We start from the raw sequence: 23,907 nt of genomic DNA, 5'->3' as shown, positions 1-23,907 counted from the left end.
TAATTTTGGCCACTCGGCAAGGCTTGTGGGATCTCAGTTCCCCGACCGAGGATTGAACCCAGGCCACTGCAGTGAAAGCGCCAAATCCTAACCACTAGACCACCAGGGAACTCCCGAGATAGAACTGTTAAAGGAGGAACTCGTCAGTTTTACTTGGTACCAGCCAAACTAGGTGGTAAACTACCCTTCCTTTCATGCCGACAGGTAGAAATCCAGCCCTGAAATCTAGCCGCCCATCTCATGTTACTAATTCGGGAGGTGTAGAAGGGGAAAGGTGGGAAAGGAAATGTATGTTAATAAGCACTCAGATCATTTTCCATCTCCTTTTGTCATCAACCAGTAATTATCGAGGCCCCCATATGCCTGGCACCATGCTGGGTGCTGGCCACACGGGAGATAGACCTGGGCCCCGCCGTGCTGCTTACAGTGTGGCTGAGACAGGCTGGCAACCAGGAAGTACAGAACAACGGAATCAGTGCTGTAGATTCTGGGCCTGCTTTTAACTTTTTCTTCCTTCCTTTTTTTTTTTCTTTTCTGGCCACACTGCACGGCTTGCGGGATCGTAGTTCCCTGACCAGGGATTGAACCCGTGCTCCCTGCATTTAAAGCTCGGAGTCCTAACCACTGGACCGCCAGGGAATTCCCCCTTTTTTTTCTTTTATAATCAAAATAAGGGAATTATGAATGCACTGAATAGAATACCTTTTCTGGGGCTGGAGAAAAGAATAGGTCATACTGCATTCACAAGATTCAAAAGGTATTAAAGGTACTCAGTAAAACATCTTCTCATCCCTGCCCCCCACATTTCCTCTTTCCACTTAAAGACGACCAATAGGGGCTTCCCCGGTGGCGCAGTGGTTGAGAGTCCGCCTGCCGATGCAGGGGACATGGGTTCGTGCCCCAGTCCGGGAAGATCCCACATGCCGCGGAGCGTCTGGGCCCGTGAGCCATGGCCGCTGAGCCTGCGCGTCCGGAGCCTGTGCTCCGCAACGGGAGAGGCCACAGCGGTGAGAGGCCCGCGTACCGCAAAAAAAAAAAAAAAAGATGACCAATATTAGCAGTCTTGTGTATGTAAGAAATACTGTGTGTGTGCATTCCCCTCCCCCGACCCTCTCTTTTTTATGCAAATGGTTGCATCCCATTCACTTAGCATTGTATTTGATCCCAGGGAAGAATTAAGATGCTTGTCCAAGTTTTCATGGTAGAGTCTATTGAAATGAGAATCAAGAAGTCTTGAAAACACTTCCTAGCAATACTTTCTTGCAACATAATCCTCAAATATTAAGAACTATTTGGCATCTATTGTGTATGGTATACTATGCTAAATGCTATATATATATATATATATTTTTTTAAGTTTGAAAATTTTATTTATTTATTTATTTATTTATGGCTGCGTTGGGTCTTCGTTGCTGTGTGCAGGCTTTCTCTAGTTGCGGCGAGTGAGGGCTACTCTTTGTTAAGGTGCGTGGGCTTCTCATTGCAGTGGCTTCCCTTATTGCGGAGCACGGGCTCTAGGCACGTGGGCTTCAGTAATCGTGGCACACAGGGTCAGTAGTTGTGGCTCAGGGGCTTAGTTGCTCCACGGCATGTGGGATCTTCCCGGATCAGGGCTTGAACCCATGTCCCCTGCGTTGGCAGATGGATTCTTAACCACTGTGCCACCAGGGAAGCCCTAGATGCTATAGTTTTTAAAGTGCCCTTTTCTTTAGAATATGTTTTCCCCTTAAGGTTATTCCTTGACTTCATTTTTTCAATAACGCAACTTATTTAAAGTACTGGTTCTTAAACTTGATTTAAACTTTTTTTTAACCTTTATTTTGCCAGTATCACTTGGGGAGCTTATTAAAAATGAGATTTCTAGAACCAGGACTAGACTCAGTTCTTTTCTCCTAGTGTGTGTGTGTGCGTGCACACATGTGTTTTAAACTGTAGAATAGTTTGAATTTATCAGATCTTTAAAAATAGTTTTCATAGGTGGTCTTAAAGGTGACTGGTGTTACTGTCTTAACTCAGCCTCATTTCTGAGTAGAATTGTTTAGAAGAAGAATAAGAATAATAAGTAGATTGTTTATTTTGTTTTCCTTTTTTTTTTTAAGAACTCACTGTATTTTCTCCTAATTTTTTTATTGTGGTAAAATAACATAACATAGAATTTATTTATTTATTTATTTGGTCACACCGGGTCTTCGTTGCGGCAGGTGGGCTCCTTAGTTGTGGCTCGCCGCTCCTCAGTTGTGGCACGTGGGCTCCTTAGTTGTAGAGTGAACTCTTAATGCAGCATGCATGTGAGATATAGTTCCCTGACCAGGGATTGAACCCAGGCCCCCTGCATTGGGAGCACAGAATCTTAACCACTGCGCCACCAGGGAAGTCCCAAGACTGACTTTTTTTTTTTTTCAATTGAGGCAAGGAATATGACTTTATTCCGAAAGCCAGGCATCTGAGAAGATGGCAGACTAAAGTCTCAAAATAACCATCTTCAGGACTGACTATTTTAAAGTGGTAAAAAATTAAAGCTGAGATTCTATAGTTCAAAATTTATTACTTAGTTTTTTTTTAAGTCCAGTAATCTATATTGTGATTCAGATTTTATTGCGGTACCTTTGCAGAAAAAAGTTTTTTCTATATTTGCTTATAACAAAGACAGTCATAAATGACTAATTTATCTTGTTAGAAAAATAAGAAATGCTGCCTTAAGTTAGGAGGTCATCTTAAAGACTGTACTTTTATGCTGAGTGGCAGGCAGACTCTATTTGGGTTAGGTTTTCAGTTATTTCACACGATCTCTCTTGATTATCACATGACGACATCATTATATGTAATTGATTTTTTTTTTCTAGGTGTACATTGCTTGTGTTTGGAGTGTGGATCCTTTATATCCTCAAGTTAAATTATACTACTGAAGAATGTGACATGAAAAAAATGCATTATGTGGACCCCAACCGCATAAAGGTTAGATATTCCATCAGTGTGGTTTCAATTAGAATATTTCCAAGTGTACGCTTAAATAGTAATCTTGTCTCTCAAGTGTTATAAATAAATGTTCATGAAAGTTCTAAGCAGAAGGGAAAACACTTAACCTTAGCACTTCAAAAAACACCCACCTAACACTCACTGTTCTTCTCCCATTTACTGAAGTCGTGGGGTGAGGTGAGTTCCATTTGACCCTGTAGGGCACCTGTCCTGGAGTTAATACACCATGATGCTGCCAGCGTACCTGTTCTTAAAGCAGATCAGGAAGAAATTCTTTTAGTATCATTTGTCATTTCTGTGTTTTATTTTTCGTTTTATGATTCCCCATTGTATTTCAAGATTTTTCCGTCAACGTGTATTTATTTTTTTTAATCAATTGACCTATTAAATCTTGATTTCACTGATTGTTTGAGTTGTAAATTATCTGATACTGTTCAGCCTTGGACAAAAGGCAGATGATTTTAAGTAAAGTAGCATGGTAATAATGATAACCGACACGTATGGGTGCTTTACATATATTATCTCATTTAGTGATCATCATGACTGAGAGATATCCCAGGGTTCTCTGCATCTTACAGATGATGGCCTGGGAGGTTAAGCTGCTGGCCCAAGTTCACACCTAGTTTAGTTAACTAGTTTAGTTCACCTAGTTTAGTATATACTGTGTAGCTGTTCTGAAAATGCTTTAGCAATAGAAACTCGCTTAACCCTCATAACTGTCCTGGGGCTACAGCTACTGTTATTATCCCCACGTCATAGATGAGGGTAGGGAAGAACCTTACGTAACCTGTCGAAGGTTATCTCAGCAAGTAAGTGGTGGTGTGAAGGCTTGGACCCAGCAGTGTGGTTTCAGAGTCCAGTCACCTGATGACCCTGCTCTCTGCTGGGGTAGGAAGCGTCCACAGAGAGGAAGCCAGAAGTCATAGGTGGCACGATGCAGAGGAGAAAGCTTAAACTTCTGACCTGGATTCAAATCTAAACTCCACTTCGTAACAGTGAGACCTGAGGCAAGTGACTGAATCGTTGGGAGTCCCAGTTTCCTCAACTGTAAGGTGTAGACAACAACGTCTGTGCAATGGGGTGGTCATCAAAGTCCAGTAAGATAGTATGCACAGGGCTTCCCTGGTGGCGCGGTGGTTGAGAGTCTGCCTGCCGATGCAGGGGACACGGGTTCGTGCCCCGGTCCGGGAAGATCCCACATGCTGTGGAGCGGCTGGGCCCGTGAGCCATGGCCGCTGAGCCTGCGCGTCCGGAGCCTGTGCTCCGCAACGGGAGAGGCCATAACAGTGAGAGGCCCGCGTACTGCAAAAACAAAACAAAACAAAACCAAAAAACCAAAAAAAAAAGATAGTATGCACAAAGCTCCTTTCCTAGTCCTGATTTTTATTCACGTGTTTCTATTCTGTATACGCTTTGAAGTACCTCACATTTTTCATAGTACAGACAGGTATAAACATGTAAATGAAAGGAGTGTATTGTAGTTACTAAATGCACAGGTTGGCCTGTGCAGAACCCCCATGTCTCAGGGGTCTTGCCGATCACGGGGCCTTCCTCCCCGGCTGTTTCTGTCCCTCAGATGTTGGCCGACTCGGTTCGTCTCGGCTGCATTAGCCCGTCTGCTCTGCTGGAGCAGGATGTGGTCCCGCATCATCCGCCCGGGCTTTCCCTCCCGAACGGCTGGCCTTGCAGACATTCCCAAATCCCTTTCAATTCCAAGGCCTTCCACAGCTCGCTTGGATAAACTGCAGACATCCTGTCTCTGTTTTTTGTCTCCTGGAAAAACCCTGAAATGCTGACACTTGATACTGTGATATACGATGACCGGCATCTGTGAACTCGTCCCTTTGCTACACTTCCCCACCTTCTCTGTGCGTCCCCTCTGTCCTGTGCATTTCATTCATCAGGCCGTTGACCTTCTGACCAACAACAGAGATCGTTGCCCTCGAGTCTGGGCTAACTGAGGAGAGCTGTGAGCTCTCTGTGCAAGTACACTGTGTGCACTTGTGAGGTGGATGGAGAAGATGTGGTTCGGTAACACCTTGGGTGAAATCAACTGAGTGGTTTTTGTGCCTGACCAGCGCTGTCTGCGTCAACTGTGCTGTGACTGCCTACAGCTGTTTTCTTTTTAGAAAACATTAGTTTTTTACATTAATAGGCCAGTGGTGGTCTGCTCAAACCTGCCGTGTTCAGACAAGTGCTCTGGTCATTATGGCTCTTTAAGTTTCCCCTAAGGAATTCTAGTGACTTTAAAAATTTTTTTGGCCACACCTCATGGCTTGCGGGATCTTAGTTCCTCAACCAAGGATGGAACCCGGGCCCCCAGCAGTGAAAGCGCCAAGCCCTAACCACTGGATCGCCAGGGAATTCCCTAGAGATTTCTGAGAAGGACCAGAGAAGAGATTCTAGACCTTGTCCCCGAGGAAGCTTTGAAGGGATGGGAACATCTGCATAGAGAAGACCAGTGCAGGACACATGGCAGCTGCTGCCAACAAGCCAGAGGCCTGGCCCGGGGGAAAGTCAGCCTGCCCGGGTGGCAGTCAGCCTGCCCGGGTGGCCTCACTGGAAGAACTTTGGGTCAAGGGTGACAGCCAAGCTGAAAGGAGAAGGGTTTGATGGTCCACGACGTCCAAAGATGGAAAAAATGAGCTGCCTTTGTGGCGAACCTCTGGAGGTCTTTGAGCAAAGCCAGGATAACTATTTTGGGGTAGAACTCAGGCATCAGACAGTTGGTGGCTCAGGGGCCTTCTGACCCCTTCCAGCCCTGGAATTCCGTGGTTCACTGCAGTCGTCTAGCACCTGGCTGGAAAGTGTAGGCTGGTTTCGTAACCTGGGTTTTTCCTGTTCTGAATGCAGGCACGTGACACCACTAGTCCCCACTCGGCGACGTTCAAACTGAACCTCAGTGGTCTTTGAAGCTCCTCTGAAACTTACCAGATTCCATCTGGTATTATGAATGTTTGTGTAAGCATTTCATTGTCCCATCTAAAGCATGTTATTTGAGAAGCAGGGCTGTGCTTATAAAAATATATAGTTTCTAGGATTCTGGAAAAAGGAATAATGATCCAGGGTTGCCCTTGAAATCCTCTGTTCTCTCCATTGCCCCAGTTCAGTGTCTCCTTACCCTCCTTTCTGCATTCAGGCATGCTCATTATGGCGGAAGTAGTATTTCTAATAACTGAATCTGACATGTTGCTTCCTTGCTTCAAACTCTTGGATTTCTCTCCTTTACCTTCAGGAGATTATCGATACTCTTTAGTCTGGCCTGTAGGGCTCTTCATGACTTGGTTCCTGCCGATCTCTTCAGCCCCCTTTTGTCACCGCGACCTTCGCAGCCCTGCCTGTATCAGGCGCACGAACCCCCTCACAGGTCCTTGGTGAGCTTCCTTCTTCCTCATTATGGTTTTGATCGGATAACTAATGACGTTGACCATCTTTTCATGTACTCATTGGCCATTTGTAGGTCTTCTAAGGAGAAATGTCTATTCAGATTCTTTGCCCAATTTTTCATTGGGCTGTCTTTTTATTATTGAGTTGTTTAAGTGTTCTCTGTTTATTCTGGATACCAGTTCCTTATCAGATGTATGATTTGCAACTATTTTTTTCCCATTCTGTGGGTGGTCTTTTTACTTTTTTTGATGGTATCATTTTTAGCACACAAGTTTCTAATTTTGATGAAGTCCAGTTTATCTACTTTTCATTTTGTTCCATGTGCTTTTGATGTCACGTCTAAGAAACCATTGCCTAATGTTTTCTTCTAGAAGTTTTCTAGTTGTAGCTCTTATATGTAGGCCTTTGATCCATTTTTGAGCTACTTTTTATATATGGTGTGAAGTCGGGGTCCAGCTTCATTCTTTTGCTCGTGGCTTTCCAGTTGTCCCAGCATCTTTGTTGAACACTTTTCTCTGTGTTTGCTGCGTTGTGTTTTTTTTAAATTTGTTTTATTGAAGTAGAGTTGATTTACAATGTTGTGTTAATTTCTGCTGTATGGCAAAGTGATTCAATTTTATATATTTTATATATACACACACACACACACGCATATATTCTTTTTCATTCTTTTTCCTATTTTCCATTATGGTTTATCACAGGATATTGAATATAGTTCCCTGTGCTCTACAGTAGGACCTTGTTGTTGTTTATCCATTCTCTCTGTAATAGTTTGTATTTGCTGCATTCTTTCTTCTGCCTGGAGCCCTTCCTTTGCCTCTCTGTTATTCATCTTTTACATCGAATCTCAGCTCAGGGGTTCCTTTTTCTAAGATCCTTCTCCGATCATCCTTCTCTCTTGTCTTCTAAGAGCCCCCCTCATACCTTAATCTTGACAGTTACCACTGTGGTACTTTAACTGTTTTGTCTTCCCCACTTGTCCTCCAGGCAAGCCCTTGGGAGATAGGGATTGTGGGATAACATTTTACATTAACGAATATGTACTTATACATATTGAACTCCAGAGGGAGGAGAGATATTACTCAAACCTCAGCACGGTGTCTCATCTTTGAACTCAGATTGTACAGAAAATCCACAGTTAAATTTTAACAGGCAATTCTTTGAGGACTTTCAGTTATGTACATTAAGTTTAATATCCCTTTGAGGAATAGGACAGATACCTCCTATCCAACTCTTCATATCCCCCGGTAAACAGACTCTCCCTTCTCTTTCCCCCTAAACCATGGCATGTGAGTCCCCCCGCTTTAGGCTGGTGGGACCAGTTTTAAACCTAGGTTCACTGCTGGGCCAGTAACAGCCTCTCATGGGTGCTAGTGCCCTGTCCCGACTGGCTCCAGTAAGGATTCCTAACTCATCTCTGATGGGGGGATGGAAGGACCTGACGAGTGGGATCAGCCTCCCAAGCCCCACTGCCCGCGTGGAGGAGGGGTGACGGCTGCCTGAACGCAGGACACTACGGTTCCCGAAGAGGATGGAGCAGGAAGTGGAGACCCAGGAGGTAGCCCACGGTGACCGCCACATCAACCCGTTTCTGAAAGACTTCTAAAAGAGCATTATTTTTTCCAATTAGAAAGTCCCCCGTAATGGTGCGGAAAGGAGGAGTGGGGGGCACGGTGAAGTCAAACAGGTTTGTGCAAGTCTCCGTTCAGAAATTAATGAAGTAGAAAGTGAAAGCCTGTTCTAACCGTGATGGAAGGAGGGGTGTCTTTTATTCTAGTGCTTGAGACTTTTTTTTTTTTTAATGTAGCTTTTTAGCACTCTTGACTCTGTCAAATTGCCCTGCTTTTTCACAGTGGTCGTGACAGCGTGTGCAGGAAACACATGTCTCAGCGGGCTTTGCAAAGTAGAGGAACAGCAAGAGCTAGATACTGCTGAGCATCTGGGGTGGAGAGTGACAGGAAATGAGGCTGCAAATGAGACAGGACCAGAGCGTGAGAGGCCTTGAGTGCCACACTGAGCAGTTCCTAACTTTGATATCTGGTCACACATCCCTAAACAAGAAGAGGAATCCTCTCTCAGGTCCCCAGAATAGAGGGAATAGCCAGGAAGCCGGCTGGTGGGAAGGGCTGGGAGATGGTGTTCAGTATGAGCTCTCGACAGAGAAACCCTGTCTCCAGGCTTCGGTGGAGACTGAGCCTTACTGCCAAGAGAGTTTGGACGCATCTGAATGGTTGTGGTTGTGTATTAGCAGAAGAGGGTCTCAGAGTCGTGAGAGCGGGGCCCTGCGAGCTTTGTTGATGACATTCAACAACTTGCAAGGTCAACAGCCCTGTTGGACTCTGAGCACCTGGTTGCATTCTGCCTGTATGTATACAGCGGAAGTGTGGCCATGTTTGCTGTGGGTTTTCTATTTTCTATTTAAAGATGTCCCGGAACGTGCCATTTGTGGAAAAAAAAGACGAACAGTGGTCTCTGCAGGGATGCTTGGATAGTTTGAGTGTGGTGCAGCTGTGAAATTGCACTTAAAAGACGTGTGAAGAGAGACAAGAGCACATTCACATCAATTGAGGTTCAGACCTCATGGTAGCACCAGTTTGAACTTGGCCTTCTCTCGGGAACTAAAGACCACACATGGCCCTGGGGACTGCATCCTGGGCTGTGTGGTTCATCATGGCCAAGTTTACATCTTCACTGTGACTCCATAGACCTACACTCACGTATCCAAAGTAAGCAGAGTAGGACTCCCCTGGCGGCCCAGTGGTTAAGACTCTGCGTTCCCAGTGCAGGGGGCACAGATTCGATCCTAGGTCGGGGAACTAAGATCCTGCAAGCAGTGCAGTGTGGCCAAAAAAAAAAAAAGTAAGCAGAGTGACCCTGGGCTGAGTTAAATCAGTCCAGACATTCGCGCTTCCAAACCGATCCCTTTCTCTCCTGGGTGCTGCTGTTGCTTTTCCCAGACCATTCTTCAGTGGTCTCATAGAGGTGAGGAAACTGAAGGCTTGAAAAGCCTTAAAGTTCATGCTTTAACCAAGTTTACACTACTGATAAAGAGATCTGAAACCGGGTCTAGATCCAGATCGTCTGACTGTTTGCTTCTTAACCGTGTATTGTGATAAAATATACATACCATAAGACTTTCACCTTTTAAGCATCCAATTGGAGGAGTGTTAGTAACTTTACAGTTAAATTTCCGCCATCGCCACAATCCTATTTAGAATATTTCATCACACAAGTTAGTTCCCTCTCACCCCTTCTGTGGTCAAACGCTACCCTCAACTACCAGCCCGAGGCAACCATTGACCGGTTGAGATTTTACTGTGCTATTCTCTCTGTGACTTGTTTATTCAGAATTTTTCTGCTTTTAACCAGGTAAAAGTTATAGACAGCTAACTCATGGAAGTTAAACCAGAGTTTACAAACGTGGCAATGAAAGTGTTGTTGCATAACTCATACCCTCGGTTCATGTGGTCCGTGGCGGAGTTGGGCTCCTACCCAGGTCCAGTCAGCTCCAGGCCCCAAACTCTCCTTCATCCCAAATGCTGTGCCCTGTCCTGGGTTTAAATCAATAAATAAAAGAAAACATTTCCTTTTACTAAGAATTATGCCACTTACCTATATTTCTGAGAAGGATTGTCCTAAAAAATTATGGGGTAGAAATGAAAATGGAGATTTTTACTGAGGGAAATTCATTTTTTAATATCCTTCAGGGAATTCTCACACTGTGGTTTTCCATGGCACATCGCCACATCAGTGACAGCTGAAACTGCCTGATGTCTGTTTATTCTCAATTGTGGGCAGCCAGCAAGCTCAGCCTTGAAGCCTTTCAAAAAATGAAGCTCTTGTGTCCATGCCTCGATTTGGGGGAAGAGGGGTTCCTGTATCTTTGAGGAGGTCACCAGTCCTCTGGTTCCCAGTGGTTCTCATCCGAGACGGATGCCATCCGGACCCCACTGCGTCCTTCCTCGCCAGCCTGCTCTGGCTCCCAGGTTTGACACTGTCCGCAGTGGAGAAGAGGAAGGTCGAGATGCTTGCGGTCTTGACCGCAGCTCCACGCAGCGAGCTGTCCTCCCGAGGCATTTTTTCTTCTGAGCTTTGAAACCTGAAAGAGGAAGGAGGGAGGCTGAGACACCTCTGGGGCGTGTTACATGTTTAAACAAGTGGAAACGAGAGAAGAAAAGGAATTGCTGTGGCTTTGGCCATTTCCGGTGGCATTTAGAACCTTGTCACTGGGATTGATTTATTGCACCTGCGGAGGGAGGGGAGGGGTTACCATCAGAAGATGCTCTGCCCACAGTCTAGAAGATTAAGTTTGAAGCCTGAGATGGAACTCTTTGCCAGAATGGAAATGGAATGAAATGTCACTCCTTCCAAATGAAACTAGAAAATTTGGCGCCCAGGAGAGTCACGCTTCAGTGTCCGGCTCCGTCACCGAACCTCTCGTTCCAGCCCTGAGTCAGGCACTAAGCTTCTGTCTTTGGCACTTCTCGGATGTTCATTTCTATCCCAGGAGATTTGTAAAACAAGATGCTTGGGATGTCCTTCCATAGTGAAGAATTAGACCTTTTGTTCTCTAAACACTTGTTCACAACCCCCAGGCCCGGGGTGTAGAGACAAGTATGGATAGTACATGTGGCTCCTCTGTTTGCCCTGCCCCCCAGTTGGGCATTAAGTGCCTGTAGGTGCAGAGTGTCACCAACCTGGAGGCCTGGTCAGGGCGAGCCCTCCACTCAGGGGCTGTTCTGGGTTACGACCGATTCCCTGCTTAGCTTTCCCCTGGATTCCTCGCTTAGCTTTCCCCTGGATTCCTCACGACGATGCTCATTTGCGAGGTATCCGTGGTGTATCAGAATATGTATCAGTGGTGGTGTTTGTCACCTGCTCTCTGTAGGCAGAGGCTGGGACTGTAGGGGTTTGGGAGGTGATCAGGCGCCGTGAGCCTGCCAGCTCAGCCCTCTTCCTGGGTGCGCCACCTGGAACCCATAAAGCGAAGACACTCAGGACCGTCTTGCGAGGTGTCCTAGGTGTCGTGCCGGTGACCTCAGACGGTGACCTCACGTCGTGTCTGCGGCATCTTCTGAGGCTGAAAGAAAATCCATTCCCTTCTTCAGACCTGGGGCCAGATTCTTAAGATGTAAACGGCGTGCTCTTCCCAGTACTAAGACCTTTTTGAAGCTGTAATTTAAAGAGAAGGGAGTGGGGTTCTCCTGCAGTAAGATTATTATTTCTACAAAAATTTTATTATACAAAACTCAGACAAGACTTTGAGGAAAAACATGGTTGAGACAAACATTTAAAACTGTATATGGCAATAATAACCCTCATCATAGTACTGACACAGTTCAAAAGACATATTCAATCCTAAAAATAAATATCCCAGCAAATAAAATAGAGGAACACACACACACATACGCACGCACGCGCGCACACAGCGTGGTGAGAGGAGGGATAAGGTAGGGCCAAAACTGCTGCACGTGGCTATGAGGACAGGAAGCGCAGTGATGCTGCCAGATGATCCCGAGGCAGCAGTTGGCCAGACTGAGCCCAGGGGCAGACTGTGGGGCACGTGGGGGTCTGTCCCTTGTTTCTCCGTGTCTTGCCGTGTTCAGCCGGGCTAGTGTACTTGGCCTTCAACAGTCATTTCTTGTGGATGCAAAATATTAACGTGCAGGGAAGCTGGTATACAAAACCAAGGCAACTTCTCTGTTGACCGGACACCGTTGCAGGTTCCACCTGGTTCCCATTCCAGACTGCGTGAAGCTCATTACTCCATCTGATAAATAAGCCTGTTTCTCATCCAACTAGATAGGAACCTGAAATAGGAAATCTTTTTCTCTTTTGGCTGTGCTGCACAGCATGTGGGATCTTAGTTTCCTGCCCAGGGGTTAAACCCATGCCCCCTGCATTGGGAGCTCGCAGTCTTAACCACAGGACCGCCAGTAAAGTCCCTGGAAATCATTTTTTTAAAATTGTGTTTAAAAAAGAAACCCACATAAAATTTACTGGCTTCATTATTTTTAAATGCAGAGTTTGGCCCTGTTAAGTAGATTGACATTGTTGTGAAACAGATTTCTGGAACATTTTCATCTTGCAGCACTGAAACTCTGCCCGTTAAACAGCAGTTCCCCATTTGCCTTCCCCCTCAGCCCCTGGGAACTACTGTTCTTCCTATTTCTACGAATTTGACTGTGTTAGATACCGTCTCTAAATGGAGCCCTACAGTATTTGTCTTTTTGTGGCTGGCTTATTTCACTGAGTATAATGTTCTCAAGCTTCATCCATGTTGTAGCGCATGTAGGATTTTTTTTTTTTTTTTTTTGTGGCCGCACCACGCGATTTGTGGGATCTTAGTTCCCCGACCAGGGATCGAACCCAGGCCTTCAGCATTGGAAGCACAGAGTCCTAACCACTGGACCACCAGGGAATTCCCATGTCAGGATTTTATGAAACATGAAATCTTAAACACCTCAAATTTGAACAGCTTAAAATAAACACCTCAAAATTTATTCAAAATTTATTTGTTCAAAATTTATTTGAAAATTTGTTCAATTTTTTTCAAAACTTGTTCAAAATTTATTTGAACACCCCAAATTTATTTGAACAGCTTAGGCTAGGAGGGTAGGAAGTGGGGGTCCTTCCTTGTGCCATGAAATAAATATCCTTGTTGAGTTTGTCTCCTTGTCATGTGATTCTCCCAGGTTTCCCCCTCAAGTTTCTAGCATAAATTAACTCTTTAAAGCAGATTTTTGTTGTTGTTGTTTTAAATTTATTTATTTTATTTATTTGCTTTTGGCTGCGTTGGGTCTTTGTTGCTGCGCGCGGGCTAGAGGGGGGCTACTCTTCATTGCGGTGCGAGGGCTTCTCATTGCGGTGGCTTCTCTGGTTGCAGAGCACGGGCTTTAGGCACGCGGGCTTCGGTAGTTGTGGCGTGTGGGCTCAGTAGTTGTAGCGTGTGGGCTCAGTAGTTTTGGCGCATGGGCTCAGTAGTTGTGGATCAAGGACTCTGGAGCACAGGATCAGTAGTTGTGGTGCACGGGCTTAGTTGCTCTGCAGCATGTGGGATCTTCCCGGACCAGGGCTCAAACCCGTGTCCCCTGCATCGGCAGGTGGATTCTTAACCACTGCACCACCAGGGAAGCCCCCTAAAGCAGACGTTTTGTGTTACAAGACAGTCATCCACAAGGGAGCTACATCAAACATCGCAGGAGAAAGTGTCACCTGTCAGAGTATATTTCTGATGCATGAGAGCCTTTGAAACTCAGGTCTGTGTGCTTCATTCCAGAGAGCCCAGCAATATGCCCAGCAAGTCCTGCAGAAGGAATGCCGGCCCCAGTTTGCCAAGAGGTCGATGGTGCAGCTCTTCAGGCGCAGGTACAGCTCGGACCTGCCACCTTTTGTGACGAAGGCCCCCGCAGGGAGCAAGGCAGAGTACAAGTACGACCCTCCTTTCGGATTCCGCAAGTTCTCCGAGAAAGTCCAGACCCTCTTGGAACTCTTGCCCGAGCACGACTTTCCTGCACACTTGAAAGCCAAGAGCTGCAGGCGTTGTGTGGTCATTGGAAGTGGTGGAATCCTCCACGGACTAGAGCTGGGCCAGGCCCTGAACCAGTTCGATGTTGTGATAAGGTACGTTGGCTTTCAGACCATCCTCTCCCCTCTGGACTTTAGTTCTCTGCTGTGGGTCAGGGCAGCACCCAAAACAGGAGGGACCCAGGCAGCCCTACATGTCCCTGCCTTCAGGGGACTCACTGTTTGAGGAGTTGAAACAAAGACATGAAAGGACTGGATGCCCAAAACTGTGCAGCACTGACCCTAATTTTGGTAAAAACCCTTTCAGAGGAGGTGAAGGTTGGAAGGATCGGTAGATTCAGATAAGCCAGCAAAGGTGGAAGGCTGTGCTAGGCAGGGCCCAGAGGAGGCTGCAGTGCAGGGAGCTTGAGTCAGTGGGACGCCTGGCTCCTGGGAGCAGGGCTTGGGGTGGATGAGCCCTGGAAGGTGGCACCGGCTGGGACCAGAAAGCACACAGAGGTGTTTGAAAGCCACGTAACAGGCAATAGGCAATCATCCTACATTACAGAAGTTTCTGATAGTTTGACGGTCATGTCAGGGGACACCAAGATTTCTAGTCTGGGGTCTGAGGCGTTAGTGGGACCGCTGTCAGAAATGGAGAAGTTGAGGAAAATCTCTGGCTAGTGGGGGAGGATGACAAGATCCATCTCAGATATTTTGAGCCTGAAAGTGGTGCTATATCCACATAACGCCTTTATCCCCAGCAGCTGCGACCTCGGGCAAGGTTCCTTGCTGTCCTGTGCCTCCGTTTCCTCATCTGTAAATGGGGGCAGTGATGGCACAGACCTTACAGGGTTACTGTGAAAACAAAACGAGTTAACATCTAGATGTAAAGCACTTGGAACAGTGTCAGACTTGGGGTAGATGCTCAGTACATGTTAGCAGCTATTTTGGGAGAACGTGTAGGAAGCTAAGGAGGAAAGGACACGGGGTGTAAGATGTTTGTAAGAAAGAACCAGACTTTTGTAAGGGCCAAGAGATAGAAGAAACAAGGAAGAACTACGTTTCAAGGCGAAAGGTGTGAAGTGAGGGTGTGGGAGTGGGGTGGTGCACGTTGGTGGGGTGAAGGAGGAGGTAACTGCTTCCTTTCTCTGGGTGCTTCCTGTGTGCCAGACACTTGTCACGTGCTCTGGATGGTCTCGTTCCATGGTGAAGCCATCCCCTTAGCCAGTGTCAGGCATGAGGGCACAGAGACACTGTAGGGCACAGGGTCCAGGCCAGAGCCTAGCATTCCAAATGCAGGGTTCTGAGGCTTCCAGAACCTCACCCTGACTCTGTGTGAGCAGCTGAATGATCAGCCGTGCACATGCAGCACTGGGGGAGGCAGACAGGACCCCATATGCCCTTCTAATGGTGTACGACCGACCGATAGACTGGAGGAGAAGAGGTAAGAAACTGGGGTGCGCACTCCGGCCCAGAGGAGAGATGCAGTGGAAGAGAAGGGCGGCCTTGAGCTGACCTTGAAGAATGCTGGGATTTAGCCCTTTAGGAAGCAGGTGGGCAGGAGATCTGGATGGGGAACCTTACCTGGCAGGAGGAGCGAGGGCCTGGGAGAGGGAAGGGGGCCTGGGCAGGTGGCTCGATGCCCCGTGATGGTGAGGCCAGACTGGACAGCATGCACCTCCGGCACGGGCACTGGGGGCCACAGAGCACTGGGGACCAAGGAAGGGGACTTAGCCTGATTATGATGGAGATCAGCTGAAAAACTTTTTGGGGGTAACTTCTATTTATTTATTTTTAAAATTAATTTTTATTGGAGTTTAGTTGATTTACAATGCCGTGATAGTTTCTGCTGTACAGCAGAGGGGATCAGCTGTATATATATGTATATCTCCACTCTTTTTTTAGATTCTTTTCCCATATAGGTCATTACAGAGTACTGAGTAGAGTTCCCTGTGCTATACAGTCGGTCCCTATTAGTTACCTGTTCTATATATCGTAGTATGTATATGTCAATCCTAATCTCCCAATTTATCTCTCCCCCCTGGGGTAACTTTTAGGTTTAAAGCAATTCTGAACTTAACAGGAAAGTTGCAAGTGTAGTACAAAGAAGTCCCATCCACCCTTTTCCCAGATTCCTCAGTTGATAACCCTGTATCACACTGGCTTTATAATTTTCTCTCTTTATATGCTATTATTCTTTTCTGCACCCTTTGAGAGTTGGTTGCAAATCTCAAACTCCTTCTTTACCCCTAAATACTTCAGTGTGCATTTCTTAAGAACAAGGACATTCTCTTACAGAACCGCATGACGATATTCAGAATTAGGGAATTAACACTGATGCAGTACAGACCTTAGCTACAGTCCTTATTCAGACTTCACCAGTTATTCCAGTCATGTCCATTATTTAAAAAGAAAGGAAAAGAGGGCTTCCCTGGTGGCGCAGTGGTTAAGAATCCGCCTCCAAGGCAGGGGACACGGGTTCGAGCCCTGGTCCGGGAAGATCCCACATGCCGTGGAGCAACTAAGCCTGTGCGCCACAACTACTGAGCACACATGCCACAGCTACTGAAGCCCACGCACCTAGAGCCCGTGCTCCACAGCAAGAGAAGCCACCGCAATGAGAAGCTCGCGCACTGCAATGAAGAGTAGCCCCCGCTCGCCACAACTAGAGAAAGCCTGTGCGCTGCAACGAAGACCAAAAAAACGCAGCCAAAAATAAATAAATAAATAAATAAATAATAAAATAGAAAGAAAGGAAAAGAAAAAGAAAATACCTCATCCAGGATCATGCTGTGCATTTCGTTGTCATGTCTAATAATAGCTTTTAATAATCCAGGAGTTAGGTATCTGAGATCTGGAAGAGGAAGTGGCAGTGGAATAGAAAAGAAACGTTTATACAGGCGTGATAATACAGGGAAAGAACCAAACAGACTTTTTTTGAGATTTCAAAACTGCGTACCTGTGTGAGTGGTACTGCTTTGGGAAGAATTCTTAGCATTTTCCCCAGAGCATCCACCCTGGCAAAGCCTTCATTGATCTAACAGTTCTAAGTGCCCCAGATTCCTGCTTGAATTTACGACCAGGTTGCACTTGGACCCAGTGCCCTCCTCGGGCCCAACCCTGTCTATATAACTATGGTTTGTGTCTGCCTTTCCCCAGTTTTTAGGTTTTCTTTTTTGATTACCTTTTTTGAAATTCTGGCAAGAACCACTAATATCTAAGCACAATGGGAAGCTTTCAAGGAAACATTACTAGTGCCCAGAGTGTAATGTGTTTGGGTTGGCTTAAAGTGACAGGACTAGATGGAATTGCTTGTCACTCAGAAATTGGATACGGGAGTCTTTTGCAGACTGAAGACTGGCGTTCACCAAGCACCTGGAAAGGGCAGAGCTGAGGGATGACAGGGCTGCTGGGAGGGGTGCCCTCCCCACAACCACGGTGCCCTCCCCCCCAACCACGGTGCCCTACCCCCCAACCACACCCTCGTTCCCAGTCCTAAAAAAATGTGGAAAACACGCTGCAGGAATGTGGCATGTGTTAAAGTGGTTAATGTCAATTTATCTTTGTCCTTTTTACTTAAATAGGTTAAACAGTGCACCGGTTGAAGGATATTCAGAGCATGTTGGAAATAAAACTACTATAAGGATGACTTATCCAGAGGGTGCACCACTGTCTGACCTTGAATATTATTCCAATGACTTGTTTGTTGCTGTTTTATTTAAGAGTGTTGACTTCAACTGGCTTCAGGCGATGGTCAAAAATGAAACCCTGGTAAGCACTAGAAATTCAGCTATCAGATATGCCTTCGTAAAAAGCGAAGGGGTCTCTGATTGGAATTAACAGGTTTTTATTTTTAAACTAACACACATGCTTTCAAATAAACACTCCCTTTGTAGAAGCCCCTCAGAACTTCCCCTGGAAATTGCTTTCAGAACTTGACTGAGTCACATGTGGAAACTGGGATCATTAGTGGAAATAACAAGCTTGGGACCAAAATGGCTATTATTGAGGTTGACCACCCACCTCATTCACCAGACTTGAATTTACATGGCTTCTGACTATTTTCAGAAATTAGATTTATGTGCATGAATATAAACCATTATTGAGGCTATTCAGAAGAATATACATAAATTCTCTGAAGAGTATTTTCAAAGAGATTCTCCAAAAATGCTTTGATTGGTGGTGTTCTTTCTTTTTTCTTTCTTTTTTTAATGTTTATTTATTTATTTGGCTGCGCTGGGTGTTAGTTGTGGCAGGTGGGCTCCTTAGTTGCGGCATGCAAACTCTTAGTTGCAGCATGCCTGTGGGATCTAGTTCCCTGACCAGGGATTGAACCCCGGGCCCCCTGCATGGGGAGCGCGGCGTCTTATGCAGTGCGCCACCCGGGAAGCCCCTGGTGGTGTTCTCGTTGGAGTCAATTCACAGCGTTCCAGAGGGGCAGATGTGGAGGAGACGGCCCCAGCTTGGTCATATTCCTTTTCTTTGTCTTTACAGTAATCCATCACCTTACTTTATAGTCCCCCAACCCCCCACATTATGTTGAAATAAATTCCAGAGCTCAGCTGTTAAGCAGTGTGTGTGCGTTTATATGCACTTGCACAAACCAGCTGACTGTAAAGTTAACAGGACATATCACACTTTTCACAGAAGCTTCATGTGCTGGAGAATTTGTATCTCCAAAGCTCGATTCCATACAGGTTATTGTGGTCCTCTGGATTTTCTCTCGGGTAGTTGTTCTAGTTGAAAGATGAAGCACATATGAAATGACTTACAGTCAGTTACCAAGAGACATCACAGGACTAGGAAGTGGAGTAAGTGGAGAAGGGGGTGCATGGTGGGGGCCTGAGCACAGGCGGGGCACCCAGAACACTTCATGCCCTCGAATTGGATCTGTTTGCTTGGTTTTCCCTGGGCAAAATGGTGGCTTTGGATCCTAAAAAGGCTGACTATCTCAGGTCATTACCTGAAGAATTTCTTCCCCAAATCAATAAGAGCTGCTTCTGCAGTTCCTTTCCTTGTCCAGTGCCACCTTCATAAATCAGATCCTTAGAGTTGCTTGTCTGAGTTGAGGTACTGGATTTGCATAGATCTGTGACTTTGCCACAGAATGCAGCACACAGACCCACAAGGGGCCACACCACGGTTCTGGCCTCATTAGCAGGGGATGCACTCTCCCCCCTCCACTGATAAGATAACTTTATTAAATCCCCCTAATGATTGCTTGCTTTCTTTCCTTAGCCGTTCTGGGTGCGACTCTTCTTTTGGAAGCAGGTGGCGGAAAAAATCCCACTACAGCCCAAACAGTTCCGGATTTTGAATCCAGTTATTATCAAAGAGACTGCCTTTGACATCCTTCAATACTCAGAGCCTCAGTCAAGGTTCTGGGGCCGAGATAAGGTATTTTTGTCGCTACTGAAACTTAACTGTTCTTCTCTGTGCTGGAAAGGAGACACCTATACAACTTTCAGTTAGAAGCATCTTTCAGGGATGAAACTTAGTCATTGATTAGATGTTCCATGTGTTTTTCCCTCTCTGCATCTTCACCTTAGGGCTCCCCACTGTTTAATCCCCCCACTCCCGGTGGCTCATCTCATTAGTATAGTCAGCATGTTAGCACTTCGGTCACTGAGATATTATTTAAGGTATTCTTACTCCAGGACTCCATATAATTAGCTGCAGGACACTGAAAGGAACGTTGGTGGTCAGAAAGTTCTTTACATGTTAACTCTACAGGCCACTTGGGTGAAAATTGACGTTTATCATCCCTTTATAGGTGATAGTAAATAAGCAATCCTCTAGAGCAGTGCTTTTCAGTGGATGCCTGGAGCCCACCCCAGACATTCTGATTTAATCTGTCTGTGTTGTGGTCTGTACATTGGGATTTTCAAAGTTCCCTGGGTGATTTTTATTTTTCAGCCTGCTTTGAGAACCTTGGTGCTATAGGCTGTTCACTGCAGTAGATTCTTTACCTGCAATTAGCCTGTGTTGCTACTGGGGGGAGATGCCTTTATTACCTGTTTCTTCATGATCTGAACAGCTAAACCTGTGTCTTTAAATAAAACTTTTTAAAAGCAGTGGAAATCGTTTAAGCAAAACATTTATATTTAAGGAAAAGCAAGGAATTTTGAAACGTGGGGACTGCTACCCACACTGGGGGCCTGAGATGCCTCCTAGGAGATGGGGCTTGTCCAGGGTGCAACTGGCAAACACAGAGCTAGACTCAGGGGTCCTCATCCAATAGGCAGATGAGCAGGGTCTTCTATTTGCCCTTTGAATCAAATTCTAATTAGAAAGATGCTTTAACACAACTGTGTAAATTTTAAAGGAAGAATTCTGTGCTTGTTAAGGAAAACAAATACCTGGATCGTCTCCTTAAAATAAAAACCTGGTTCTTCACTGTGATCAGTAAGAGCTAAGTCCAACTCTGCCTCCAACTTCAGGCTTGAACACCCAGCTCGGGTGAACTGGTTCACATAGTGGAAGCTGTTCCCTTCGCAGTCCGCCATTTTCCTCCAGGGCTCTGGCCTCTCCATCCGTGGGGAGCCCAGGAGGGCCATGTAGTTTCTGCCTGTTGCAGGAACGTGTCCAGAACCCATGATGTGTTTTCCCTCTCCTAGGAGAGCAGCCCTACCCCCGACCAGGGACTGTCAGGTCTCTGATTGGCTTTAGCTGGCCTCCCACACACAGAGCACGTGGGTCCCTCCAGAACGTGGGCTTATAACTTTTAACCTGTTGGCATCACTTTTAACAAAACAATTTTATTAAAAAGACAACCTACTTTGGCAAGATTCTTAAACTAAGTTTTAAAGAGGTTTCACTGTAAATGCACTTAGATTTCTGTATTTTTTAAACTGCCCTGTTTCTTTATTAGATTCCATAGTATTTTTTGAAACACAGGCAGATGCTCATTTGTTGGTTTGCAGGTCGATTTTATTTTAAAAATTAACCTTTAAAAAATGGACAGGTTTAATTATGTGACATACCAAATTGCTGAATGGCGAAGGGTATCAGAAACAAAGTTAGTGGGGGAAAATTTATCATAGAAATCGCAGAGTAAATATTCTCAAAGCATTTAGAGACCTTATCAAATCTAAAAGAAAAAGATGAGCCAATAAAGAAATGAGGAAAGGATATGAACAGACATTTCACAAAAGAAATTAATACAGCCCAGATATACATGATAAAATGTTCATCTTCACCAGTAATCAAGTAAAAGCGAATTAGAGCCACAGTGACATTTTTTGCCTGTTTTCTTAGCAGAGATTTAAAAGCTTGATAACGTCCTTGTTTGGCGGGAATGTAGGTAGAATTATAAGCTGGCACTTTTTCCAGAGGGTGGTCTGACAATACGTGTATCACTTTAAAATATGAATCGTCTTTGACCCCGCAATTTGACTCTAAAAATTTTATTATAAGGAAATCAGAGAAAATCTGCAAGGCTCTTCTAGGATGTTCAGCATAGCATCGATAGCAAAGGACTAAAAACAGCCTAAACATTCATCATTAGAGAACTGTTTAAACGTTATGGTATAGTCGATGCAATATCGTGTGACCGTTGAGGATGAAGAAAAACTAATGGATATGAAAACACCTCCACAGTGTACTAAGCAAGAAAATCAAGTTACAGAACACTTATTTAATCCCGTTTTTGTTTAAAAACTAAAAATGTATATATATAGTTGCATAGGAAAAAGCTTGGATGTTGTTCCAGTTTACAGAAAAGGAGAGCTGTGTATGGAAGTCACAGACTCGGCTGAGATGAGCCAAGGAGGTATATTTGCACATGAAAGATGATACAAAAGAATATCAAGTACTAGACGGGCAGCAGTCTCCAAGGAAGGCTTAGGCATTGCAGGGCTTTCTGTGTTCCTGTCTGCCGCCCTGTGTGCTGTCTTTACCCAAGTCTGTGAAGGAGATCCAGAGAACCAATTCCAGATTTACAAGGGGCAGGATGTTGGACGTGAAGAGGGAGTGGTGATACAGTCAGAATTCACAATTTTGGACATTTGGCATTCTAGGCCAAAGTCAGCAAGGGTACATTTTGGAAAAAAACAAATGTGAAAGCCCGTAATTTGAGGCGAAAAATGTACTTGCCTGAACAGAGAGTGAGCAGAAACTGGCTGAGCTGCAGGACATGTGAAAATGGCCCGGGGGTGTTATTTGCCAGAAAGGCAAGTAGGGGTGAAGTAAGACTGTCTTCACAAGTAAGAGGTGAAGACAGTCTTCACCAGCGAGAGCCGAGTCCGCTCTGTTCTCAGGCAGAGGCTGTACAGGAGCCAGCCAGGACGGGACGGGTTCCCAAACCACGTCCGGAGAAGGGCTTTGGCCACTTGTCCCAGAGCAGACCTTGTAGACATTTGTCACATGAGAGAGGAAATGGGTTAGTCTTGCTATTATGGTCATCCTGTGCAGGACCGGTGGGTGGAAGTTTTAGAAAGAACACCTTTTAGCTTGGTGCAACAGGACCTGCCAGGCTGCCTGTTGCTTCTGTGTTAAAAGAATTCACATCACAGACCATGATTTAGAGTCTAGATTCCTGACTTGGATGGCAAGTCAGACTTTAGAATTGGATGAGACTCGAAATTGTGTGATGTATAAAATTGCAGCCCCCAGTGCCACTTTCATCACTTTGCATGGCATGTAGCATACCTGTAAAGCAGTGACTTGTGCTAAGACCTTTTTTTTTTTTTTTGGTCTTTTCTCCTTTCCAGAACGTCCCCACGATTGGCGTCATTGCCGTTGTCTTAGCCACGCATCTGTGCGATGAAGTCAGCTTGGCGGGCTTTGGCTATGACCTCAGCCAACCCAGAACACCTTTGCACTACTTTGACAATCTCTGTATGGCTGCCATGAACTTCCAGACCATGCACAATGTGACGACAGAGACCGGGTTCCTCCTGAAGCTGGTCAGAGAGGGCGTGGTGAGGGATCTCAGCGGAGGCATCCATTGTGAATTTTGAACCCAGAAAACCTCACTTGAAAATGCAGTTCTGACCCGGAGGGCTGTTTTTCACAGCCTTCTTGACGTATCCTGCAAGAACTTTGAAGTGCAGCTGGTGTTTTGTAACTTTTAATTTAAAAAACAAAAACAATACACAAAGTTCTGCTCTTCCCACTTTTTTTACCCTATTTATTTGAAGCCAGTGTTTTTGCACAAAATTGTGTAAGTTCATTTTGAGAACGGGAAAGACTTTCCAAAGAGAATTGTATGTAATGATGTTTTATTGTATTTGAAGAAAGTTATTTAATTTGTAACAACTCCGTTCATGTCTACTGCACATAGAATCCCAGGTCGTTACGTGGAAGGAGGGAGGCGACTCCTTTGATGGCAGCCCTGGATGCCTGATTCTGCTTCTCCGTTAGTCTGTTTGGTGAGACAGATGTCAGAAGCACCTCCAGGGTGACGTGCTGGGTAGCGAAACCACTGGGACTGGTCGGGCCATGCTGCTGCATGAGGCCTGGGGCTGGTCGGAGAGGTTCACAGTCCCTCTCCATTGATCTGCCTTCTGCAGGAAGACTTGTAGGAATCAAGCAGGGGGTCCCAGGTCACAGAGGGACACAAGAGACATTTTCTGGGTCCTCCAAGTACTGCAAAGCTGCCCCAGGCAGTAGAAGCCACGGTCTTCCCCGCAATTAGGACAACTCTTGGATTTCTTGAGAGTGTTTCACTGCCTTCCAAACACTTAAATGTTAACCCAGAGTATTCCACTGTCTGAGGTGGCTTATAAAAATGAGGACAAAACCTCTGTGCTCCGGAGTCGTAGAGGGATAAACTCTTTCCAGGAATAATCATGTTTTCTGAAACACTGAAATGAAGTCTTCCCAGTGTTATAAATTGCCTATTTAAGAAAAAACGTTTTTTTTTGAATGCCCCCTTGGCAGTGTGTACCAGGCAGTGTGCTGGTCCAAAAAGAATAAAAGCTTTTGAGGAACTCTTACAGTCTAGTTAATTTGAGTGCTTTTTTTTTTTTTTTTTTTTTTTTCCAGAAAATACGTTTATACGTCTAGCTAAAATGCCCTTCTGGGATGCCCCTG

At 45.4% G+C, this 23,907-nt stretch overlaps 1 protein-coding gene across 2 annotated transcripts in view; it reads left to right on the top strand.

Moving 5' to 3' along the window:
* The window catches only part of ST3GAL5 (ST3 beta-galactoside alpha-2,3-sialyltransferase 5), a gene marked incomplete at both ends in the record, with an annotated part of 46,935 nt that extends 24,103 nt beyond the window's left edge, over window positions 1-22,832 (top strand). Inside the window, 5 exons of one of the 2 annotated variants that reach the window (XM_079721371.1) lie at window positions 2,844-2,955; window positions 13,643-13,986; window positions 17,457-17,643; window positions 19,111-19,269; window positions 22,584-22,832. In XM_079721371.1, coding sequence (XP_079577497.1) covers window positions 2,844-2,955; window positions 13,643-13,986; window positions 17,457-17,643; window positions 19,111-19,269; window positions 22,584-22,832 — 1,051 coding nt within the window. The remainder of the gene's footprint in view (window positions 1-2,843; window positions 2,956-13,642; window positions 13,987-17,456; window positions 17,644-19,110; window positions 19,270-22,583) is intronic. The other variant, XM_079721372.1, reaches the window with a different exon arrangement.
* Window positions 22,833-23,907: the final 1,075 nt, after the last annotated feature.

The sequence above is a fragment of the Hyperoodon ampullatus genome (genome assembly GCF_949752795.1).
Source record: "Hyperoodon ampullatus genome assembly, chromosome: 15".
Lineage (NCBI taxonomy): Eukaryota > Metazoa > Chordata > Mammalia > Artiodactyla > Ziphiidae > Hyperoodon > Hyperoodon ampullatus.
The sequence above is the reverse complement of the archived record's forward strand: the minus strand, read 5'-3'. Positions and strand labels throughout refer to the sequence as shown.